This window comes from Schistocerca serialis, chromosome 7 (genome assembly GCF_023864345.2).
Source record: "Schistocerca serialis cubense isolate TAMUIC-IGC-003099 chromosome 7, iqSchSeri2.2, whole genome shotgun sequence".
Lineage (NCBI taxonomy): Eukaryota > Metazoa > Arthropoda > Insecta > Orthoptera > Acrididae > Schistocerca > Schistocerca serialis.
Window position 1 is genome coordinate 456,204,392 of NC_064644.1, and position 23,751 is coordinate 456,228,142.

The 23,751-nt window shown below is 37.7% G+C and overlaps 1 protein-coding gene across 3 annotated transcripts in view; it reads left to right on the plus strand.

Annotated features, from left to right (window-relative positions):
• The window catches only part of LOC126412471 (heterogeneous nuclear ribonucleoprotein 27C), a 62,909-nt gene that overhangs the window by 28,897 nt on the left and 10,261 nt on the right, over positions 1-23,751 (plus strand). For all 3 annotated transcript variants that reach the window (XM_050082082.1, XM_050082084.1, XM_050082083.1), the window contains one exon: positions 9,661-9,751. In XM_050082082.1, the coding sequence (XP_049938039.1) occupies positions 9,661-9,751 (91 nt within the window). The remainder of the gene's footprint in view (positions 1-9,660; positions 9,752-23,751) is intronic.

Sequence of the window (23,751 nt, forward strand, 5' to 3'; positions counted from 1 at the left end):
TTCAGACAGCATTGCTTGCTTGTTTGTGTGCTTGTCTTTGTATGTTCCTGCTATAATGCAGCTACCTTTTCAGTTCCTATGCATAAATATTTAAATGTTGTAATAAACAGTGCTTTTTCATAAGGCCTCTTCTGATGCTGACTCTTTTCCCCCTCTTAACCAAACCTTAACTCTGCTTCCTTTGTGTACATTTCCTTAATCAGTATGATGACTTCACTGCCTAAATCATTATCTTCCAAGGTCTTCTGAGGAGGTACTCCAGTAAACTGCCAAACACCAGCTCCCAATCAACAAGAGATATACATTATTTTTCCAGTCATCCTCAAACATCCATTGTTTATTATTTTTCGTAACTCCAAATTTATCCTCCCCATATTTTCCTTGATTTTTTCCTACTTTTCTATACGCTGTCTTATGTGGTATATGAAATTACCTTCTTCGCATCCTGTTTTTGTAGTGGAACTAAGATCATTTTACACTCGTGGCCAAGTATTCTAATGCTGTTGGTAGGGTTGATTAACTTGGATACTGCATTGTATCCCAATGCATTCATTGCTTCATTGAAGAGTGGGAAATACCTCTGGCACCCTACTCAGTCCTGTACAGATGCTTCACAGTAATTAATTCCATATGCCATAGATCATATTGATAACCATTTAGGTATGTGTCAGTTATTAGACTATGGAAGCAATTATAAAGCATGAAGGCTTTCACGACCGGATGACATATCTTCTGTTAAACCTTGCGGGATGTAAGGTCGTGGTCCATGAAACTCTTCAGCTCCTAACGTTTCGTCCAGTGCTTCGCTGGACATCTTCAGAGGGGTGTTTCTCCTCCGGTGCCGTCAGTCGGCAAGACTCACCGGAGGAGAAACACCCCTCTGAAGATGTCCAGCGAAGCACTGGACGAAACGTTAGGAGCTGAAGAGTTTCATGGACCACGACCTTACGTCCCGCAAGGTTTAACAGAAGATAATTATAAAGCAGTTACAAAAAATATTTTTACATGGTGATCATTATCTGGTTTGTAATAGACTACTCAGTTCTATTCACAAATTCTTCAATGGTGGTAGATTTCAGGAGCAATGTCTTCAATCCACATTTTAAAACTCTTCTGGAGTTTGGCATTTTATTTCCAGGGACTGATAGTTTTACTACACCTGTGTATTTCATTCCTTACTATGCTGAAGTTAGATTCAGTAGAATGAAGTGTGGATCATTCTCTCAATCTGTATTGTGTGTTAAAGCATAGGAAAAAAATACCTGCAAGATGTGTGTAAAACTCCACACATTTATAATTACTTTCATCCATGCAATAAGTATTTAATTCCCTTTGTGTCAACCGAAAAAATAAGAGACCTGTATGTATTGTGGAATAATAACACTGAACTTGAGCAGAGCTCAAATGCTGTTAATTGCCTTGGAATCTCAATTGATTCAAAATTATCCTGGGGTAGCCATATAGAAAAAGTGGGAAGCAGTATTAGCAAAAGAATATTTGCTCTAAGGAAGCTGCGTCTTTGTCTAAACGTGCCAGTACTTAAAGTGGTTTATTTTGCTTTAATACAGTCAAGTTCCTATGGTACAATACTGTGGGGATATCAAAGCAAGGCAGCTAATGTCTTCAAACTACAAAAGAAGGCAATACGACTGATATGTAGCTTGGCACCTAGAGCTCACTGTAGGCCAAGCTTTAAAAAATTACAGATTATGACCCTGCCGTCAATATTTATACTACAGTGTGTAATGCATATTAAGGAAAACTATCAGAGTTACCAACAGTATGACATGTGACATAATTATAACACAAGAAATAAGCAGGACCTAGTTTCTTTCCGATGTAACTATAAAAAAACACAGAAGTGCTTCTTATAAAAGTCCATAAAATTTTTTTAATGCCGTACCCCAACATATCAGGGATCTTTCAGTTCAACAATTCAAAAAAAAAATAAAAGAATTTCTTCTTGAGCTCAGCATTTATGAAACTGATGAATTTTTAAGGGAGGCAAAGAATATGGTATGACTAGACTTTGTGATCAGTTTTTATATGCTTCTATATATGAGTAAGTCTGTAATTGGCTAAATTTACTATTTGTGTAATATTTATATTGTATAATATTTTTCTTGTTTTTGTAATTATTTGTGTAGCATTTATACTATGTGATATTTACTTTTGTAATGCCTCAGATGATCTTTGAGGTCTCTACAACAATAAAAATAAGTCAATCAATCAATTTGCCTCCTTGAGGCCTTACTTCAGAATATTACTACACAGGATGCTGATGGAAGTAAATAGTCAGAATATGTTAACAGATTTCTGTGTCTCAAAAGGGTGATCATTATTCTTATGGCAAATGCGGCTGAAAGTCTTTACTACGTGTACTGCATGCTTTGTTGCATCAGTAGGCATACCAGAAAACTAGGAATTACCCAGTTTATTTTATATAAGTACATATCAGTAGGTGGTCTGTTTAGAGCACTACAAAACTGGGTGAGAAATATTAGAAATTTTCCCTGTGGATGCTTCTTTGCTTGGCTTGATGTCTGTATCTTGGGGAAACAAAATCTTTCACTGCCCTGCTGTTACTTCTAAATGATTTATCAAATCATCAGTATTGTGTATATTCTGTGCCCTCACTTTGTTACAAAGTTGGCTTTGACTCATGTTGTATGGAACATTTTGGTGGGGGGGGGGGGGGGGGGGTGGGCTACAAAGTGGGTAAGGATTTCAAGAGCTTCTTCAAAATAAAATGTTTAAAAGTTCTTGTTGTGAATCAGACTAGCATAGGTCTGTTCATGTATTATTTGCATCATAAAAGGTATCGAGTCTGTTTTGCAGTTGCTTGGGCACAGTGCTAAGTATGGGTTGAAGGGGGACCAGTGACACCAGCTTGGCTGGGCTTTAAGATGATCAGTGTACACACTCTCTGTGTGAATGACATTAAAAGACAATACGTAAGGGAGACCTAACCTTCTACATTTTCACATGACGCACCTCTGACTGAGTGCAAGTATTGTATTACCCTCCCTGTGCTCAACTTATTTCTTAGTGAAGTTGGTGTCTCTGGTCCACCTTGAACCTATCAGTAGTGCTGTGCTTGGTCAACTGTGAAATACATTGACCCTGCTAGGGTGCAAGTCATATAAAACAGCAACTAATGAATGAATAAAAGAGCACAATCAAGATTCACTCCAATTTTTGAACTTTTGCTCATCCCACCATCTACAGACATCTTTTGGTACTATATCCATGACGCATCCTCACTTTACTGTAATTTATTCTCACGATGATGAGTTTAGTATGGTTTGTTTTGTTTATTAGACATTCTATGGTGGGTTAATTTTCTTTGTTCCATCTGAGTGGCACCATGTTGTGTAGCTGATAAAAAGCTAGTAACGTTCTTGCCTGCATGAACAGTAACAGAATTTCTCTTTGCAAACCACTTCGCAAGTTGTTGCAGTCTCTCACCAAATAGTGTTGATCTGAGTTTATTTTCCTTAGGACAACCCTTTTGCTTTTGAATGTTACTGTACTAAAGAAATGTAATTAATGTTTGTGTATAGTATCCACACATCAAACAATGGAAAATCCAGGATGGAATGTAACAATATGATGAAAAGGAAAGTTGCTACTCCCCATATAGTGGAGATGCTGGCTCACAGATAGGCACAATAAAGACTGTCACAAATAAATGGAGCTTTCAGCCTTAAGGCCTTCATCTCTCTCTCTCTCTCTCTCTCTCTCTCTCTCTCACACACACACACACACACACACACACACACACACACACACACACACACAGTACAAGGATTTGTTAGTGGATAGAATTTAATGCTACATTTTTCCTGTATTTCACAAAATTGTCAAATTTTAAGCAGAGCAGTAGATTTTACTGCATTGAGCATTTCATTGTATCTGGTGAACTCGGAGTGTGTTGAGAGAGAGAGAGAGAGAGAGAGAGAGAGAGAGAGAGAGAGAGAGAGAGAGAGAGAGAGAGAGAGAATCGTTGCCAAGCTGAGCCTTGCCCTACCCTTCCGACTTGTTCAAAATAAATATGCTTGATTTAAATAGCTAAGTCTCATCTGTAAATGCAAGAAGACTGCTCTATACTTGGTTAAATAGTGTACAAATGTGGGCCTCAGCAGTAGTTTCTGCAAGTATAAGATGGCCATGCATTTTCGAATGATGAATTTGGGGAAAAGATCATCATGAGCTTCCAAAATGGTAATTTAAGACTAATTGAGCCGCCTCGATGGTTAGTAAGTGTTGACAACTCAACAAGAAAAATAACAACTGATAGTGTTCAGATTACTTTCATCTGTAGAGTATGCATGCATTCGTACTTACTCTACAGATGAGTCATCTGAACACTATCAGTTGGATGCATGCAAGCTGAAAAGTTCACAAAGCACATGATGCACTCGTGTATGCACGCATGCACGAGTGCATCATGTGCTTTGTGAACTTTTCAGCTTGACTGCATGTAGCTTGCTTACTTACTTACCCTGTACACCTGTTCTCTTCCTTCTGTGTTTTTAGCACACACGCTTTCTGCTTCCCTCAAGTGCCGGCATCTACTTCTCTCCATATCTCCCCCCTATCTGGTTTCTCCCCATACTACTCACTCCATCCAACACAACCCCTATCACTCTGGTGTACCTCTGAGGCTGGAGTCATTTCTGTGTGCATCTGGCATGATGTGGTGGTGGTGGTGGTGGTGGTGGTGGTGGTTTTTGTTCATTTGTGTGTGTGTGTGTGTGTGTGTGTGTGTGTGTGTGTGTGTGTGTGTGTGTGTGTGTGTGCAAGCTTGTTAAGGATACAGGGTACTTCTCTGGCTCAGTATTATGTAAAAATCAACACCTATTTCTTTCAGGCACTGTTTATAATGTATATATTTTACAGATGTCTTGTTATGCAATTATTTTTTCCAAAGTGCTTCCTCAAATTGAGGTACCATTTAATACAGTGTTACAAATTTGAAGGAGACCAAATTTTTTTTACCAGATATGCATGACATGGTGGCTGAGGTACTAGACCTGTTCAATTCCATCTATTATGTATATTACAAGAATAAAAAAATCACATCTTACATTCTAATTGTAATAATTTTTTTCCTAATAAAAATGTAATTTTTCTATAATTTAGTTGATTTGGCAATAAAGCTTAGGTCTACTACATAAGTATGGACTACTGCAAGTTATGGAAGGAAATTGGAGAAATACAACTTGCAGGAAATTGCGAATGAACACGAGTCCAATTAAACTGTGCCTCAGAACATTCCTGAAGCATAGTCTTCATCCTGCAGCATTTCTTCATCTTCATACTTCCTCTTGGCATTCCTTTTAGCAGTTCTTGCTTCTTTGGTAACTTGAAGAGTGAATTTTTCAGCTTCATGAATCAGTTCTGTCACACGCAAGCAATTGATCTTCCATATTAGAGCCACATTTTATGCCTAAATTTCTCAGGACTTCCAACATTCCCATCACTCCACCATTGAAACATCAGTGCATCTAGTACATCAACTTTTAATGTATTTAATCCCACAAAAACATTTCCATATGCAGTGCTTGAAACTTCCATTTGTATTCTGAGTGCCCCCTGAAGACATTTACTAAGCAAAACAGGGTCACTCAGGTCTCTAAAATTAGTTCCTACTTTACTTTTGATTTTGGGTTGAGGCTATCAACCTGAACGTTTACAGGCTGATGTTTATTTAATTTTTTATACTCTTGTTGCTAGATTGCCTTTATTATTAGTTTTATTTAGGGTTTATGATTTTTCTAATACTTTATATATACTGGTTTTATTTCATTCATAACAGGCTCGGGAAGAAAATGCTTATGATTGTATATTTGACTATTTTCTTTTGCTTTTTGGTAACCATATCAAGAATCTGCTCCTTTATGGCAAAGTCGCTGAACAGGGTGGTCATCTGTGGACAACTTACGAAAATAGATGGCCTATACAGTTTCTCTCATTGCTGTAACATCATTCAGAGGTGCAGTTTGTCTAATGGCAAGTCCATAATAATTCTGGAGATGGTCTATTTCAGTTTGTCAATCTGCCTGGGCCAGACAGATTTTCCATCAGAGAGCAACTTTCCTTTCATTTTTCTTTGTAGCTTCCTCAATTTAGCACCTATTGTGTTTTGCACATGTCCAAAACACTTCAGTTTTGTTACCAAGTTATCACCATAACTATTGAATTCATTAATTTTATTGAAAGCTTTAGAGTCCCCATTTGCTAGGTATTTCGTAATTCTAATGATATAAACAGGCACCGATTTCTGAAATTACACTCCACACCTCCACTGTAACCATCATAATTATTAAAACACCGATGTTCAGTATTACTTAAGTGTTACCATGGCAGGTATGGCAGTACTTGGAGGATAAGAACTCAACCTACAACTCCTCCATTCTCCATAGAAGTAGCACTTACAACACCATTCAAGGAATGATGTCCTTGACATTGCCGTGTCCCATCAAGTGCAACAGCAATGTCCCTGGTTCCACTAATATTTACAGTTTCTTCTACTGCATGTTTCATAGATGCTTTAGACACAACCATGAAGACACTCAAGTATTTTTATGTACTTCCTGAACTTACTGGGAGGAGGAGGAAGCTCCATCAAACCACAAAACATTGAGCACCCTTTTTTCCTTTTCCTATTGCACGCATTGCATACACTAACTTCAAATTCACATCATATGAATCAACAGCAACAAATCCACTGCGAACAGCACAAAAATTTGAATCACCAGGTGGTGTGCCATGTTGGAGTTCCTTCCCTGAAGAACTGATACATAGATCGTCAACAGTGTGGCTTGCTATGTTTGTGGTTTGGTTACCACAGAATTTCCTTTGAGTTTCTTGATGTGTGGCGGAGTTCATATTTATTGCACAGTAAAGGATATGTACTTCCACAAATATATGTAGCACTTGGGCAACATCCATTCAGTAACACATGAACAAACTGCTTCAGCGAAACAAAAGTAAATACTAGCAAAGATAATCATTTACAGACACTAGAAACCTGCACTGTTACCAACATATAAAATGTATCATATGTATAATCGCGGGAAACAAAGTTCACAGTTCTTTTTGAAATATTGGTTTCTGTAACAGAAATAAAGGGGATGCGGCAGCATACATGACCGTAACTTCAAAATTTGAGATATATATATCTCGTGGAATGTTTCCCTCTATTATATGCCATTTTTAATTTGGAACCCTATAATGTATACATCAATGTAATTGGGAAAGACTTCAGAATTTAATAAAGTAATAAAAAAAATTAGATTTTTCCACTATTTATAAGTACCATGTATCCTTACAGGATTCATGAGTAAGTTAACAAAGCTTTCATTCTTTGTGTGTATGTTGATATCTCAGTACCTCTACTAACTGGCGAATTGTCTCATTAATACCCAAATTACTTATGTAGACCTGTTAATGCATATAATATCTATTATGTACGATGTACGTATGTGTTTATTGAATAGTCATCCTTCATTTTCCGTCAGTTGTTCTCACACCATCCTCAGTCTCATAAAGTAACTGATGTTTCCAAATTACGCAGATGTGTAAGGACAAAATTTGACTTCACGTATGATTCAATTAAAAATTAATTTGTGATTGATGTTTCAACAAGACAGCTGGTAGGGGCCAGTTGCCATCATCCAATCATAGTTTTTTCTCTAGCACCACATTCGCTCTGTTGCCTGTTTCGTTGATACATGCAATGCCTTGTGGAACATGGCTGGCTGCATGCTGGCAACACTGCCCCCGACAACTGCAGTCACAGTAATTTGAATCAGAGCATAGTAGTCCAATTTGAAGCATGGATTAGAAGCAGTGTTATAAGTAGCTAGTTTCTTGGCAGTCAGAGTTGAAAGTGTTTTTGGATGGCTCCTTTCCTTTTCAGGTTTTGGCAGAGTAATAACTGCTTATGTACTTTCAGTGTATCAAGTGGTTGTAAACTGCCAGTATTAAAATGAAAAATTGTTTGCATGCTTTGCTCAGGTTTTGTTTGCTTAAAAGTCGGATAGCATCTTGTGTTGTGCTTTTTCTCTTTATTTCCTCCCAGTCAATTGAAAGGAGGCCCAAGACAAATTTTCTTGAGAATTTACCTTCATTGTGGAGTTCCGGTGTGGTTATTGCACAATGGAGAAAAGTAAAACACCTTTGTCTCTGTAATCCAGGCACTGTGTAGTTCAGTTAAGAGCTTCAATACACAAGGTCTGATAAATGTTAGGTATGGACAGGTTTGTGTTTTGTAGCTAATTATTGTGATTTGACATTGACACTTTGATTAAAATGCTGTTTGATGTTGGTCCATATGATGGAAGTAGATAGTGTTACTGGTTTCTGCACCACACATTTTGGCATGCAGTCTGCCTTGAATGTGTGGAGTCACTTCTTCACGGTGAGAGTGTCTGTCTAATGCACTATATAAAAGTGACACAGTAGGTTGAGAATGGATGGTTATGTACTGATAAGATGTTGGGACAGCTAAGTTTTTGATATCAGTGAAATGGTAAATAATTCTGTAGATCTAGTTAACTGTGGAATGTTCTTCTCAAAAGCTATTATTATTGCATTGTCTCCTAGGTATTTGCTTTTAGGAAAATACTGCTTAAAGTTGATATAGTTCTAAATGTTTGCCCTCAGCAGTCACAGAACGTCTCATTGAACACAGTGCCGCATTTTGTGGTTTAGTTTGCTATGGTAGCACTAAGTCTTCATACCTTTAAAGACTTGAATTCCCCCTTTCATGCTTCATTATGGCGGAGTTCCACCATAGTTCAGAGTCTGTGTTAAACTGTAGGTCTCCCTGTGACTGGCTGTGGAAGTCAGTTGGAAGGGTGGTTGATGAGAAAGGAATACCACATCAGGACGATGCATAATAAATAACTATGATGTTAAAACCAACCTTTGGATTGAGGACAACTTTACTTCATGGTAATGTTAATTTGAATAGTCCACTGTTGCTTTATCATCAAAGAGTGTCGTCGTGTGAAAAACCATTTTCTTAACTTCCGTAATCATGTACAGGAGTCTGACAGGTGACTTGTTCTGCAGTTATTAAGAGATTCAAATCATTTTGTCTAATTTAATGATGAACATTGCACTCACTCTTGATATGAGAGGAATGGAATTAAAATTCTTAAGAAGTCAGCCATTTTCCATCGGATAGTAATTTAATTTGAGGTGAATGCTGGTATGCTGTGAATGAACAGTTAGTCTTGCCATTCTTGGCCAACCCATGCTACTCATTTATAAATTGTCAACTTGTGACTGCAGATCATTTAACTTAAAACTTACCTGAAGACAGAAATCTTTGCCTTGTTAACATTCCAACCATTGTCTTACCTAACATATCCCAGACGTTGCCCAAGAACCTCGTTAGTCTTAGATGTATGGCCACTGTTTCTCCAGCTATAATTATTACAAAATAATTTTAAATTCCTATGTGAAAAAGCAGCAAGTAAATAGAGAATAATGGAATTGTATAATAATTATTATTATTTATAAATATTTTAATTTCGTGCTTAATGAATGTTGAGTACTTGGCATTTATGTTTATAAATATGTTGCCTGACTTACGAAATGAGGCTCTGCAAACAAAATAATTATGGCTGTCCAACATGTGTGCAGGATACATCAACATATGGAGGAGCGAGGACATATGGTGCTGATGGAACAACTGCAGCAGCAGGAGCGTACTCCGCCCACCCCCCTGTTCCAGGTGGGAAGGCATTTGACTATAAAGAGTGGCCTTCATCGTGACATGCTAGCCCGCTGAAATTTGTGATGTGCTGGTGAGGTTGAGCAGTGTTCGGCCCCAGGCGCTGACTAACACCCCATGGTTAGTGTTCTGTTTGTTGGAGTGCTGACAAGTTTGTAGAACTCAACTTGATTCCTGTAATGAATCGGTGAAAGTGACAAGGTATAAGAGACATTAACTGACTGTTGCGCACACACAGTTGTAGGCTCTCCACTAGTATAAAATGGAATATGGTTTTTTTTTTCTTTTTAAATTTGACTTCTCCCGTGAAATTAAGATCACATCAACAGCTGTAAAACAGTCAGTTCATTTACAGGTGCAGTAAGTAGTGTTAACATAGTTACAGTCAGTGGTTGGAGATCAATAGTGTTCAGCTTCTTCGGTCCCCTGAGTTTGAGTCAGCGCCTGTGGGTTGAGATTGTTTCTATTACAAAAAAAGAAAAACTAAAAAAATTACCGTTTTAGTAGAAGTAATACACCGAAAATGAAACTGTGCTTTCGTACAAGATTGACTGATGTACATAATTAGGTAATTTGTAAAAGTGAAAGGCTTATTATGAATTATTTGGTTACTTGGACTTGTCCCTTATTTTTAGTATTACTTCATATGTACAAGAATTGTTAATGTTTATTTAAGATTTTTAAATCTTTTATTGAACAGTAATTAAAATTGCCTCATGTCAGACGAGTGTAAAGAAGCGTACATGATTTTTCCACTGTGTAAGAAATAAAATTTATTTATGAAATCATATGCAGTGCTTAACTTGCATGCACAGTACAACCATTAATTCGTTGATTTAATTGAATCTGCTTTTATGTACGTAATGTATTTGCTAACTGGCAGTTTCACTTTTACGCACATTGTTTTGTTTTTTAATTTTAATTGGAACTTTTTTAATTTGTATTGTACTGAAGTTCGTACTGTCCTTTGTAGAGCTTTTCCAGAGAGTAAATGGCTAAAGTTCTCAATCCAGTAATTGTGCTTTTCATTTCTTCTCCCTTTTTCTTTGCATGATTTCAGGCAGCTTTATATATAAATCTAAAAACAACATTGCGAGTACAATAGGCCCACACATACACTTACGTAGTATCTTAAATAAAAATGCTGCATGCAAGTGGACAAGTTAAAGTAACTGGATAATTGCATAATGAAACTTTCAGAAAGTCGGTTGTATTTTGTTGATGTTCTCAAGATTTTGTAAAATCACAAATTTCAGCGTGTGTTCTCTTTTAAGGTATTGTTTAATGTTTCATTGTTTCCAGGATGCTATGCCTTGAAAGTAGAACTGAAATGTTGATAATTAGGGGCCAAATGTTGTACTTGCAGTGTAGTGTTTTTAGGATCTACGTAACAGCATTGAAACAGCTGCTTGGGACTCATGTTAGGAATTCAACAGTTTTGTATGGTCAGATATAATTGTGTAAAGATAACTAATTAATAATTGACACTGGCCGTACTTTGCTGATGTATTCCTATGAATTCTTTTTTTAAAGAACTATAGATACTAAGACAGTAATTTGTCAATAAGTTTTCATTATATGTGACAGTTCAATCATATAAATTACTTCTACTGCTTTTACTCATGAGGCCCCTAATTTTAAGAATTTAGTGGTCACCAAGTTCATACTGTACTTCTTTTTTGCAATAGTATGAGAAGTTGGAAGAACTTGCTGCTTTGTAAGTATCAATGCCATTTTGAATTAATAACAGCTATAGCTTTAAAGGGGAGGAGATATTGATCGCAATGTTTGTCCCCCCAAAAATTTTATTGTTGGAACAGAAGTGTTTTGCACATGGTTATTGAAAATTCTGCAATTGTGACACATCAGATTTATGGGCAGAATGTCAATTTGTATCAGAATTGACAGAAAAATGAATGTTTAATATTCTTGTGGTATTTACTGTTGCAATAAATCCTTTTGGAGCGTAGGTAATTTAACTGTCTCAGCACCCATGGAAATTTTTGAAATGTTTTCCTTGTCAAGTCGAAGGGGGTGTTCCTCCACTGCTATAGCCACTGATAGTATAAAATTTGCATTGCATTTACTGTTGGGAATAATTTTTAACTGTATATTGGAATAAAAATTGGGACAACTCAGCAGGGCATGAGGTGACATGTTATTTGCCATTAACAAATAATGTTTGTAAGTAATTGCTCTAATACCAGATTTAATATGGGGTACAGTAGATACGTGTGGGTTGACATTTGATTTTAGAGATAAAACTAAATGACTTCGTAGTAAGACATCAGTTGTTAGTAACTCAATGGATTGTCGTGAGTTGTTAGTTACCAATAAATGTATGTTTGGTGCCAGTAGGTACTGACCCTGTAGGTTTTTGAAATAATACTGTGTTGGTGAAAAGCTGTAAAAATGTCATACTAATAGGTATTGTCTTTTGATACATTATGCTGCAGAGCTGGTTTGCTGTCGGGGGGAGAAAGTTTATACTGCTGAGAGAGAGAGAGAGAGAGAGAGAGAGAGAGAGAGAGAGAGAGAGAGAGAGAGAGAGAGGGGGGGGGGGGGTGTCTCTTGCAGGTGTAAATTTTCTGGTTGTCAATCTTTAGAAGGGCAGCTTTCAGTGCTGATATCTTCACATAATGGTGCCAGAAAAATTGTAATGATTGTTTTGTTTAAGTGTAATTTAGTCAGTTACAATTAACAGTGCAGTAATCTCCCACACGACAGGCTGTACGTCATATTTTCATTTAATTCTATTATGTACTGAGGTGAGGCTTCACTGACCAAAAAGCACTCTGCTCTCATTCCCAGACCTGAACTGATCCTGCATCGCGATTATATATAAATTGTTGCTTACTCTTTGGATAGGGTTTCTGTGACCCATTAAGATCTTAGTATACATTTTGGGATTTTTCTCCTTCAATTACAACAATCACTCAAGATCCTGAGGTGCTGTCTTGTACTGCAAAATAAAAATTTAGTAATGAAAAGGAATGCAATACCATGAGGATTATTAGTGATATACCAAGACACAACGACCTCTTTATAATAACTGACCATTGTTGAAACTTTAAGTATTTAGATTGGTAATGGTGTCTGGAAAATGCGATGGTGGAAATGAAACTACTTCACAACTTTCAGTGACCCTCACATGCAAGGAATATTCAGGGTGGCAGGGAAAACCTGAAATTCTCATGGAATTAAATTTTACGTTGAAAGATAGGGATTTCATAAAATAGGGATTTCATAAAATTTTGAGGAATTCTTTTCTAACTTAACATGAAATTTAATTTAGTAAGTTATGAAAATCATAAATTTTAAAATACTGTTTCAAATTGTTAATTATAAGAATATTATTTCATACAAATAATAGATTTAAAAACTTTGGTTACACAGTTGCTAATGGCTATTATTTATGAACTGAGAGGAAAGAAAAGTTACTGTAGTATGTGCCCTCGGCCCCTTCTTATATTTAAAAGATTAATTTTGGTACAAAGTGATTGACAGAAGTCCGCCTCCTAGGCCTTTCCACCTTATACAGATCGAAAGATTGTTGAAACTGTTTACGTAGCCCTATTGATGAGACCTGACGATGTCATCTGTTTCAGTTTAAAGTCCACATGCCGAAATATGTGAACTGTACCAGAGAGATGCTTCTGAAATGAAGAGATTTTTATACTTCAGATGAAAAATCTGACAAGTGACAGTTCAGAATTGATCATTGTACATTAAATGTTCAGGAAATTGTATGCTAATGAAGTTGAGGGAGAGTAGCATAGAAAACTAATTATTTGGTTTATTAATAGCTGCATGTCATTGATCTGTGCTGTAAGAGTACAACACAATTGGACAGAGAAAATGATAACTTTGCTCTCATTCTAATTTTTGTTACTATTGGGTAGTACCTGTTTTGCAAACGAGCTGTGGAATGGTTAAGTTGGCAGACATTTGACGTGGTAAAATGAGCACCAGATGCTCATCTAATTCTGTATTAGATGTTGTCAGTTCAGCAGTGCTGAGAAAGTTAGGCACTAGTTGCCAGACATGGAATATTTACAACATTCTTTAGGACTGGGATGTGAAATCAATACACAGCAGTGACAGACAACTATATAAATATTTGTACAGTCTTCTAGTATAATACACATTAAGGGGGATAGGACATAAATTCGGTGGATTTGGAGGAGGAGAGATGTCACAGGACATTTTAATTTCCACTGTCTCTACTTTCACAAATAAACTCATAGAACTTTGTCAGCATGACGAGGGAGGATTCAGGATTAACACTCAACAGTGGAAGTTCAAAAACATAACAAAATAATTTTTTTTTACATGTGGTTTTGTTTCTTCACTTACTATTGGCTGCATTTGTTTCTATAGGTACATTTTTCCTCATAAGTAAGAGATTCTTCAACAAATTTTGCACAGCATATGAACGATACTTATCAGGTGCATGAAACTTCAGAACTTTTTCAGATCTATTAAAAACTGTGGTAAATTAATTATAAAATTTGATTGTTTTCCTAAATATGAAGTTTAAAATGTAATGGCTCATTCATATTTTTTTTTTCACAAAGTAAATAAATTCTAGAGTTCAATACACAAGTAAGTATGGTTTGTATGCTGCGCAGAATTCATTGAAGAATCTCTCACTTATGAACGAAACTGTACCTATAGCAACAAATGCAGGCAGTGGTAAGTGATAAATGATGAAATTTCATATGTAAAAAAAAATGTTTTAAGCTTTTGAACTTTCACTCCTGTGAGTGTGAATCCTGAATCCTCCCTGGTCATGCTGACTAAAGTTTCCATGAATTTATTTGTAAATGTATATACAGTGGAAATTAAAATGTCCTGTGTTGCCTCTCCTGCTCAGTCAGCCAGTTTGATGTCCTGCTCCCCCCCCCCCCCCCCCCCCTCCCTTTAAAGCTTACATCTCCTTACACTTGCCAAAAGTAAAAAGCCAGCAGAGAACATGTATCGTGAAACATAATTCTCCCTCAAACATCTCATGTTGGCACACTTTACTGCCACAAGTCTCTGTTTTAAACTAAAGGCCTACTAAAGATAGTACTACGCTATAACACTTGCATCACAGGCCCATATGATGCTACTGTCTGTTGTAAAACTGTTGAATGTTAAATGTCATGTCCTAACAAATTCTAAAAACCAATACTGCACATATGTTAAAATATGTGCACCTGTGTAGAATGCCCCAACAGAAAATATTTAACTTAATGCCGCTAGTTTGAGTAAGTTGTTGGCTATTTCTTGAGGACACTACTAAAGTGGGCCCAGAAATGCCCCTTACGCACATCTCATTTAACATGCTGATACATTACACTGTTTTAAGTCCAAAGAAAATCTCGGCTCCCTCTAAATTTCACAGCAACCACCCTGTGTCGTCCAAAAAGTGGTATACCCTCATACTGCTCATTCTTGCAGTGCTTCATTTCTGCTAATGAGTCATTCTGTTCATTATAAAGCAATCAACATAACTTCAAAATTTCTTTGCTTTTGCCCCAAATACTGTAACAGTTCTGGCATTTCATTTCATTCACTCTAGTATCCTCCATCCAGTTCTCTCCTGTGCTAATCTCAAGCTTCAGCCTCTGTTTCAGTTTGTCAGCTGTTTCTGGTGCAGTTTTAGGCCCTTTATTTAGCTTCGTCACCTGGATATGATTTCCCAACATGGCATGGTTCTATATTTATACAGATGTTCTAGTTTTGTTGGGAACCATCTCCTAGAAGTTGAGTTTATTTAACAACAAAGGGGGTTAAAATGGCATTAAACATTAACGAACTGGCACAGAGGTTGAATGATAAAAGCAGTGAACTGTAAAGGAAAGGCAGGAGTTCAAAATAGTATCAGGATTGTGAAATGAAGTACATGGGGCAAATGGGAAAAATATTAAAGTAAGGTCTAAAGAAATGGTTGCCATCAATTTTGGAGGAAGCTTGATATCCTTTTGTGCTTGGAGAGGAATGCGTCAGCATAAAATATGTAAACGTTAAAGGTGCCTTAATGGACCATTTTCCTCAATGGCCTCCTTGAGAAGCAGCCATCAACTTACTGTGATAAGTGGTACTTTCCAGGGACAAAATCGAACCACCCTCCTCAGTTTGTTCTGGTCCCTTGTCCGTTTGAAACTGTTTAATTTACGCATGTGCACGCCCGTCGCTCTTATGCTGTTGCAGTACTATATACCTCCATGGTATCTTTTTGGCCACTGGCGCCTTTCACACTAGCCCGGTGGTGTCTGTATGCAGAAGCTGCTGAGAACTGCTGTCGTACTGATGTGACTTTCAGTAGATACGCATGCCGTTTGTGCCACCCATCCTATGCCACCTCCTTCGATGACTCATTTGCTCACCAGTATGGGGCATGTCCCTCTTCCGTTACCTATTTGCTCCGGCAGCTTAACTTCACGTTACCTGCACTTTCCCTGGGGAGTGTAAACCCTTCCTCACCTTGGCTTCACATGGCCCGTGTTCACCTTGGCCTTCATTTGCTTCCAAAGGACACCACTCCAGCCCCACTCTATTGCCTTCAGTTTCATGACCTTCACATGGAACTTCACGAGTATCTTTGTCCACTGATGGCTCACTGACTGACAGTGGTGTTCAGTGTGCCTTCGTCATTGGTACTGATGTCTTTTAGTATCAGCTACTGGAACACTGTTCAGTATTTCCAGCAGAGCTTTTGGCCCTGTCAGGCCACGTAGTACATCCAGCGACACAGGCTTTTCAATTGCGTTATCTGCTTCGATTCTGTGTCATTCTAAGCCTCTGTGTGCTGTGTACCACCCATCTCTTAATGCAATGGGTCCAGGAAAGCTGTCACTTTCTCACTCTTGATGGAGCCATTGTGATGCTCATGTGGGTTCCTGGTCATGTCAGTCCAATAGGAAACGAGGCCACCAACACTGCTGTCAAGACTGCAGTCCTAGTGCTCAGCCTACATTTCATCCGATGATCTGTGTTGCTGTCTGTCAGCAGGTGGTGTCACTTCGACATCACCACTGGTCCTCCCTTCGTGGGAACAAGCTCCAGGTTATTAAGCTTCTCCCTGTGACTTGGGCGACCTCCTCCTCTGCCCTCTTGCTGTGAGATCATTTTAGTTAGGTTGTGTATCGGGCACTGTCATCTTAGCCATCGCCATGTAAGAGCTGCTCCTCCTCCAATTTGTGCTCTGTGTGTTCAACCTTTGGAGGTCGGCTATTTCCTGATGGAATGCCCTTTTTTTAACCACTTATGTTCTCATTCGTGTTTGCCGTCTGAGTGATTGGTCGTTTTAGTGAACAGTGTGCGAGCTGTCAACCGTGTTTTACTTTTTACTCGTACCAATATGGCGAAGGCCATTTAATTTTTCAGGGTGTATATGCCCTGGGACATCTCGGAAAAACCTGGTAATTTTTTGAAATGCCAGGAATTCAAATTTTTGTAATTTTGATTGTCTGATACTCTAATGACTATTACTGTATACCACTATTGCTTCAATAAAACATAAATGAGAGGAAAAAACCTCGAGGTGCAAAGGAAATGCACAATTTACAACAAAAAAACACTGTCCATACACAAGTGTCTGCCAACAGCTAACTGTGTCAAAGGCTATGTAATCCTTCGTAACAACAAACTGCTTCCGATAAGCGTGACATCACAACTATGTACATAAGGTTCATTTGAGCAGTTGCCAGCAAGCTCACACACATGTGCAGTTGAGTCACGTAAGCTCCCACTTCTGGCTTCTTGAAGTGTGGCTGTTAGCTGTATCAGCAGTAGCAGCCAGATGCCGACAGGAAAAAATTTTGTCGTGCCCAAGCTGTCAAATTTGAGCATGCACAGAGCAGTCGTGTTTGGGGGTTGGGGTAGTCACCTCATGACCGATATTTACCTTTAGTGATCCTGCTGTTTCCTCTTTGTTTACAGCTCCAATGTCAAAGGAAAGCAAAACGGATTTCTGTGGCTGGGAGCTATCAAGTGAATTGAGATACATTTGTGTGATTACGAAGGGCTAAAATACTTAATTAGCTTGTTTCCTGGTTTATTTTGTTTCCACGTTTTTGGTAGTCAGGCATTAATCGCATTGCAGAACAATGAAGTTATTTTTCTTGGTCTTCTAAGGAAATTTGGCTTTTATTAGTCGTTCCTGCAGAGGAAATCAGTTTATTTGAAACGAAGTGTTTTAGTCCACAGTATTAGCCACTTCCAAATGTTTAGTGAATTTCAAGTGCATGTTTTCATCTTCTGGCATGTATGGCATTATGCCATTGTAAAGAACCAAACACAAGACAGTACAGAACTGGAACTCCAAAAAATTTACATCCTCTAAAACCACACTAAAAAGCTTACATCCTCTAAAACCACACTAAAAAGCTTACATCCTCTAAAACCACACTAAAAAGCTTACATCCTCTAAAACCACACTAAAAAGCTTACATCCTCTAAAACCACACTAAAAAGCTTAATGTCAGCTTGGGGCCTACTATATTGTGAATCTGGACATATGAATGTGCGCTTCAAGCTGACTTATGCATTTTAGTATGGTTTATGGAATTTGATGCTCTTGCAGTATCCCCTGATGTCCTGTTTCTTTTAAGGCATAATGTGAAATCTCTTAGCTTTATACATACAAACGTAGGGGTTTCCTACGTTGCCGTAGCTCCGCACGTGCAGTAATGTCTGTTTTCTGGTGCGCTCTGGCAACTGCTGAAACATAAGAATTTCTAACAGGTCTTGGGTAAAATATTGTAAAGTGTTACTTTCAAAGTAAGTTACCTTTTAAGCAAGATGAATTATGTTACTGTTTGAGAATTTCTTCAATCACCTAGAGTTTGACTATCATTTAAAACTTAGCTTTCCGTGTAGCTACACTTTGTATATTAAACCATTAAATTTTCTGATTTGTGTGTTCCTGCTACTTAAGTGATATTCCTATTGGCTCTGAACATCTGCTGTCATCAGCTGGCTTGATCATGTGACATGAGCTGTGACAGTCTTGCAAAAGGACATAGAAATCCCTATTTCAATGCTTCATAAAATTAATGTGCTGTGTTTGGTGGGATTTGAATTTATACTGTCATAGTACGAAAATATGCTGTGTACCGTTATACAAAAATGTGTAGTGTAAAAGTTGCTGCACTTCAGGGAGGCCCCCCCCCCCCTTCTCTCCCCTTCTTCCTGGATTTAGTTTTCTACGCTGGTCTGTGAAATGTTAACCATTCAAAGAACTGACAAGTTTACCAGTCCCTAGGGAAAGTATACTGGCATTTAACACACACAAAGTATATTGTAGCCCTGGAAAAAGTGTATTTTTTTAACTGGGATATCTAGGAAAAATCCAGAAACATTTTCTTTGCCCACATAAACACCCTGTTATTAGCTTCTGACCTCCATTTTGCTATGGCGTATTGTATAGACCTTCCCACGGCCCTGTTTTTAAGTGTCTTCTTTTCTGTTGGTTGAGATTACAATGTAGTCTTTTAACTCCTCTCATTGTCTTAGTGTTCTACAGTTCTGGTGTGGGCATTTATGTCCCTAGTTGTTTTTGTACCCTAAAACAAAACAAACAGAAGTGACAGTTGCATCCAGTAGAAAATACCTTTCCTTATGAAATTGAAGTCTGAAATACTATGCACATTCATTTCGCATCGTCTAACTTCTTGAATCAGTAGTGGGTTTAATGTATCCAAAATCTGAGACTTAACATAAAAACTGTCATCAAATGTTTTCAGTGATGAAACTTCAAAGGGACTTTATTTTTGATTTCATTTTCTGTGTAATTAGATGATGATAATATTCATTTAATGAAGTCCACATATTATACAAATATTCTTTAGGTGTCCTCAGTTATTCAGACATCCAGTCATTTCTGTACTCCTGGAATATGGACTACCGTGTCATCAGTAATTAGAAGGCCTCTTCTGTTAGGAACAGCTATGGTCCAGCAATGACCATTCTTACCATGGATGACTTTTTTAGATTAGATTAGATTTACTTTCATTCCAATTGATCCGTAGTGAGGAGGTCCTCCAGGATGTGGAACATCTGTATTTCTTCACTGCTCTTTGAAAATTCAGCAGACTGATCAGTGTCTACAACTGCTGCAGGAGTGTTAGCTCCAGAATCACTTTCATCAGGAAAGTCACTTCCATGACTGTTTTTCTAATAGTGCTTCCCGTATAGTGTCTTCCATTAGTAAAAGGTCATTTCTACATGCCATTTTCACATAAATGTGCTCTATGTTCAGAGAGAGAAGTTACACAATTTTGTACTTAAGGGGGACAGTGACACTTCAAAAAATATTTGCCAATTTAAACAATAGTGTGTCAAAACTTTGAATGTCCTTCCTTTTCTGTGTCTCTCAATGCTGAATTTCCATTGGTGGCAGCAAGCTGTTTGTGTGGTGGTGCATGTGTCGTGTAAAGTAACAAACAAGAAACTCCAGGATCAGACTGACCCTGGTGTACACTTCTCGCATTAATAATGGGATACGCCAGTCCTGAAACATGTTATGGTAAATGTACCGCATGTTTGACAACTGGTGTGTAACATTCTCAGTATTGATTCATGATGGTTGTATAAAGGTTTACCAACATTAGCTGTTTTTTAGGAGTGCACACAAATATTATAAAGAAAACTATTTTGTTAATTTAAATGAGTATGGTTGTGTGAGCAATTTTACTTCGGTTTGGGCTTTCCTAACTTGTATTTTTTCCCCCTCCTTGCAAAATACAGTATATTGCCTGTAAAAAGGTGCATAGTAACTTCAATATGAAATATACTAAGGTCTTGTTCCAGTATCTGAAAAATTTGTTGCATTTTTGCAGCATTTCATGTGAACTGTCAAAACAGTTTCTCTTTGGTACAAAGCACAGAAAAATTCCACACTTTAGTCAAAATATCTGTTGTGAGGGCAAGGCCTAAGTCTGTCATTCGAACCATTTTCTGCAGAGTTGCCAAAACTGTGGTACTGCACATTATTAGCTGGCATAGGAGCAAAAGTGCTCATCTGGATCACATGTGCATCCATTGATGGCATGCCAAGTTTCTTCTTCACAGAAGACGTCAATCTATTTGCAGTCTCCCCTTTGAAGCAGTTCAATGCCATTCTCTTTCCCCCCCCCCGCCACTGCCGCATTGAAAAGAGCTACACGTACACAATGCAGAAATATATATAGAGAAACCAAATAGAAAATTTCAATTCAGTGATACACTGTACAGTTCAATAAGCATTTGTCAGATACCGTCCACTCTCCCACAATGCACTTATTGTATTGCTCTACATTATTGGGGCAAGGAACTTCTTTTTCTCCTCCTATGTATTCCATCACTCTACAGTTGTAAGAAGATGAATACAGCAAAAAGAGCTTGCATATGCTCAATGTTTTGCCCACTACATAATTATGATCACAGAATTGTCCTTTTGGTAGTCAAAACTGCTACGACCCTGCATCTGGAGTATTTCCTCATTGTCTAAGGACAGTATTTCAATCTGAACAGACAGTTCACTGTAATTCAGTAAAGTACTAGAAACATAAGTGTTCACAAAATCCGGTATTTCCTACAGGCAAAATTTTATTGCACTTCATTCTTACAACAATCAGGTAAAAAATTCACTATGATGATACTCATATGTAGACATAACTACTCTAGTTCCTACTTAAGTGCCTGGCAGATGGTGAAATAATTCACTTCCAAGATATCTTCTCCATTTATAAGCATTTCTCATTGCACAATGTATAATAGTGCCACAAAGTCAAAAGAAAGTGCTACTACACTGGTGACAGATGCTCACATAACATAGCACACTGTCAGCCAAGGAACTTTACACAAAAGGGGGGGGGGGAGAAACATTCTTGAATCAAGAGTTTAAACATTGCGTGTAAGCATCTTTGTCCACTCAAGAACAAAATTTAAAAATTGGTGCAAAAAACTGAATTTTGGTGTTGCCATAGAGCAACATTGGCCAGTAAAGTATATCGTTCTGGTGTGTGCTCCATTGAATGAAACATTCAGTACATGGGCAAATCTCTCATCCATTCACATGCTTTCTTTGGAATTTTGTAACTATGGGTCTCATCCTTTCCTGGGAAAAAGAGAATCTGGTTAATCAACTACTTTGAGCCCCAAGATGGCTATTGGAGCCCTTTGTGCCTTAATAAGTGTTCTTGTTCAGTGTTGAATGCTTCCGTAAGTTTATTTAAAAGACGGAAGAAAGAGCAACCCGACAGTCAGTACAGTACTGTATCGCACTATCCAAAATGATCATGAAGTCTTCTTGCCCCAACAAGTGTAGCCTTCCTGTTGTACTGCTTCTCCTGAACACCACTACTAAGAGCTTGGGTGTCACCTCCACATTAAGATATTGAAATGAATGGCCCCAAATGTGGAACTCCTTGTATGGAATTGGGTCATTTTCTAATGGAAGTGAAAGCAACAGCATTTGGCTTTGAAAATGTTGCAGAACTGATGCATTTCATATTAGGCTGTTTCCAACTCACTGAAAAAGGCAACTCAAGATTTATTCATACATTATGCTACATGAATCCTGTAGATCCTGCATCTTTTCTAGCATTATGTACCCATCTTTCATCAGAGGATTCTCAGTGCTTTGGAATCTTAATACTGGAACTTCCTTTGTTCTTCTTCCATCCATGCACCTGATTGTATACCAAGCGTCTCCACTTCATATTTGTTGCTTGTAATTGTCTACCACGCCAGTCTGCTCTCTGAATGACTTGTTTTTATAGCACTCCTAGTAATTCCAAATATGCACCCCCCCCCCCCCCCTTGCTCACTGGAGAACCCTTCTTAAAATTGTTGCCATATTGGAGATGAATATTAGAGGTTCTTCTGTCCATACAGTTGATTTATCTAAGATTTTTATATAGTTGTATCAATCTGTTTCGTAGTGCCAGTAAAATGATTGTGGTTGAGATGCATTCCATGAACACAGTTACTACTTACGTGCATAGTTTAAAAGATCTCAAAACTTACTCCAAGGCTGCTGATTCGGAGGCAGGACATACCCATGCTTGGCTCCTGTTTCAGTTCTTAATTTTGCAAAATGAAGCCTAGTAGAAGCTGTAGCATCAGTGATATTTCCTCAGTCTATATTAATCATAAAGTAAATGTATATACATTCAAAATTGTAATCACCAAAAGTTCTTCACCAATTGCTTTGAAATTTTGAAACAGAGTTGCATATGAAGGCGCATGTTTTCATATGCCTTCTGTAATACCATCTGTTGATTAGGAGAGAGATGGCAGCAATAATTTCAAGAACGTCTTGACTTTGTTGCTTCAAATTGTCATTTGATACTTTAATAAACAAGCATGCAGACAGAATAGTATATAAAGCAACAGTGTACAGGTTTTCTGTTAAAAACAACTATGAGAAAGAAAATGCTATGGTAATCGGAGCATTTTAAACTGTTGGAGAAATTTTTTCCCCAACACATTTGTTTTCCTTACATAAAAATTGGATACACAATGTGCTGTTTTGTTTTTTCCTCCATCAGTGTTAACAGAAGACAGTAAGAGTTGTATTTATGGCTTATCAGCATCTAATTAGCATACTGCTATGGAATCAGAATCATCTGAAAGTTGTTAATCCTATGTGTTTGCAGATTAAATAATGTGAGGTACTGTCATTGAAGCCACTATCCCCAAAGATCTGGTAGCTGGAGAGGTCCCCCCCATACATGGTAACCAATCCTGACACAATTGCGAAGCATTGTTATGTTCGTTAATATACGAGTATTCATTGAATGAGTTGCTCAGTCTCGCATCTTTTTAATTGACAAAAAATAGTGAGGTAGCATATAGTGTAATGGGAAGTACCAGTATCAGGCGAGTGTAAGTGACATTCAATAGGCATTTCATAATTCTGGTGGTTGAAGTATGAGTCCCAGATTAGTTAGTGACATTATATGCACCTTCCCCATTGGTTGCATAATGTAGTGCCAAAATTATGGGTATCAACTGTAGACTGTCTG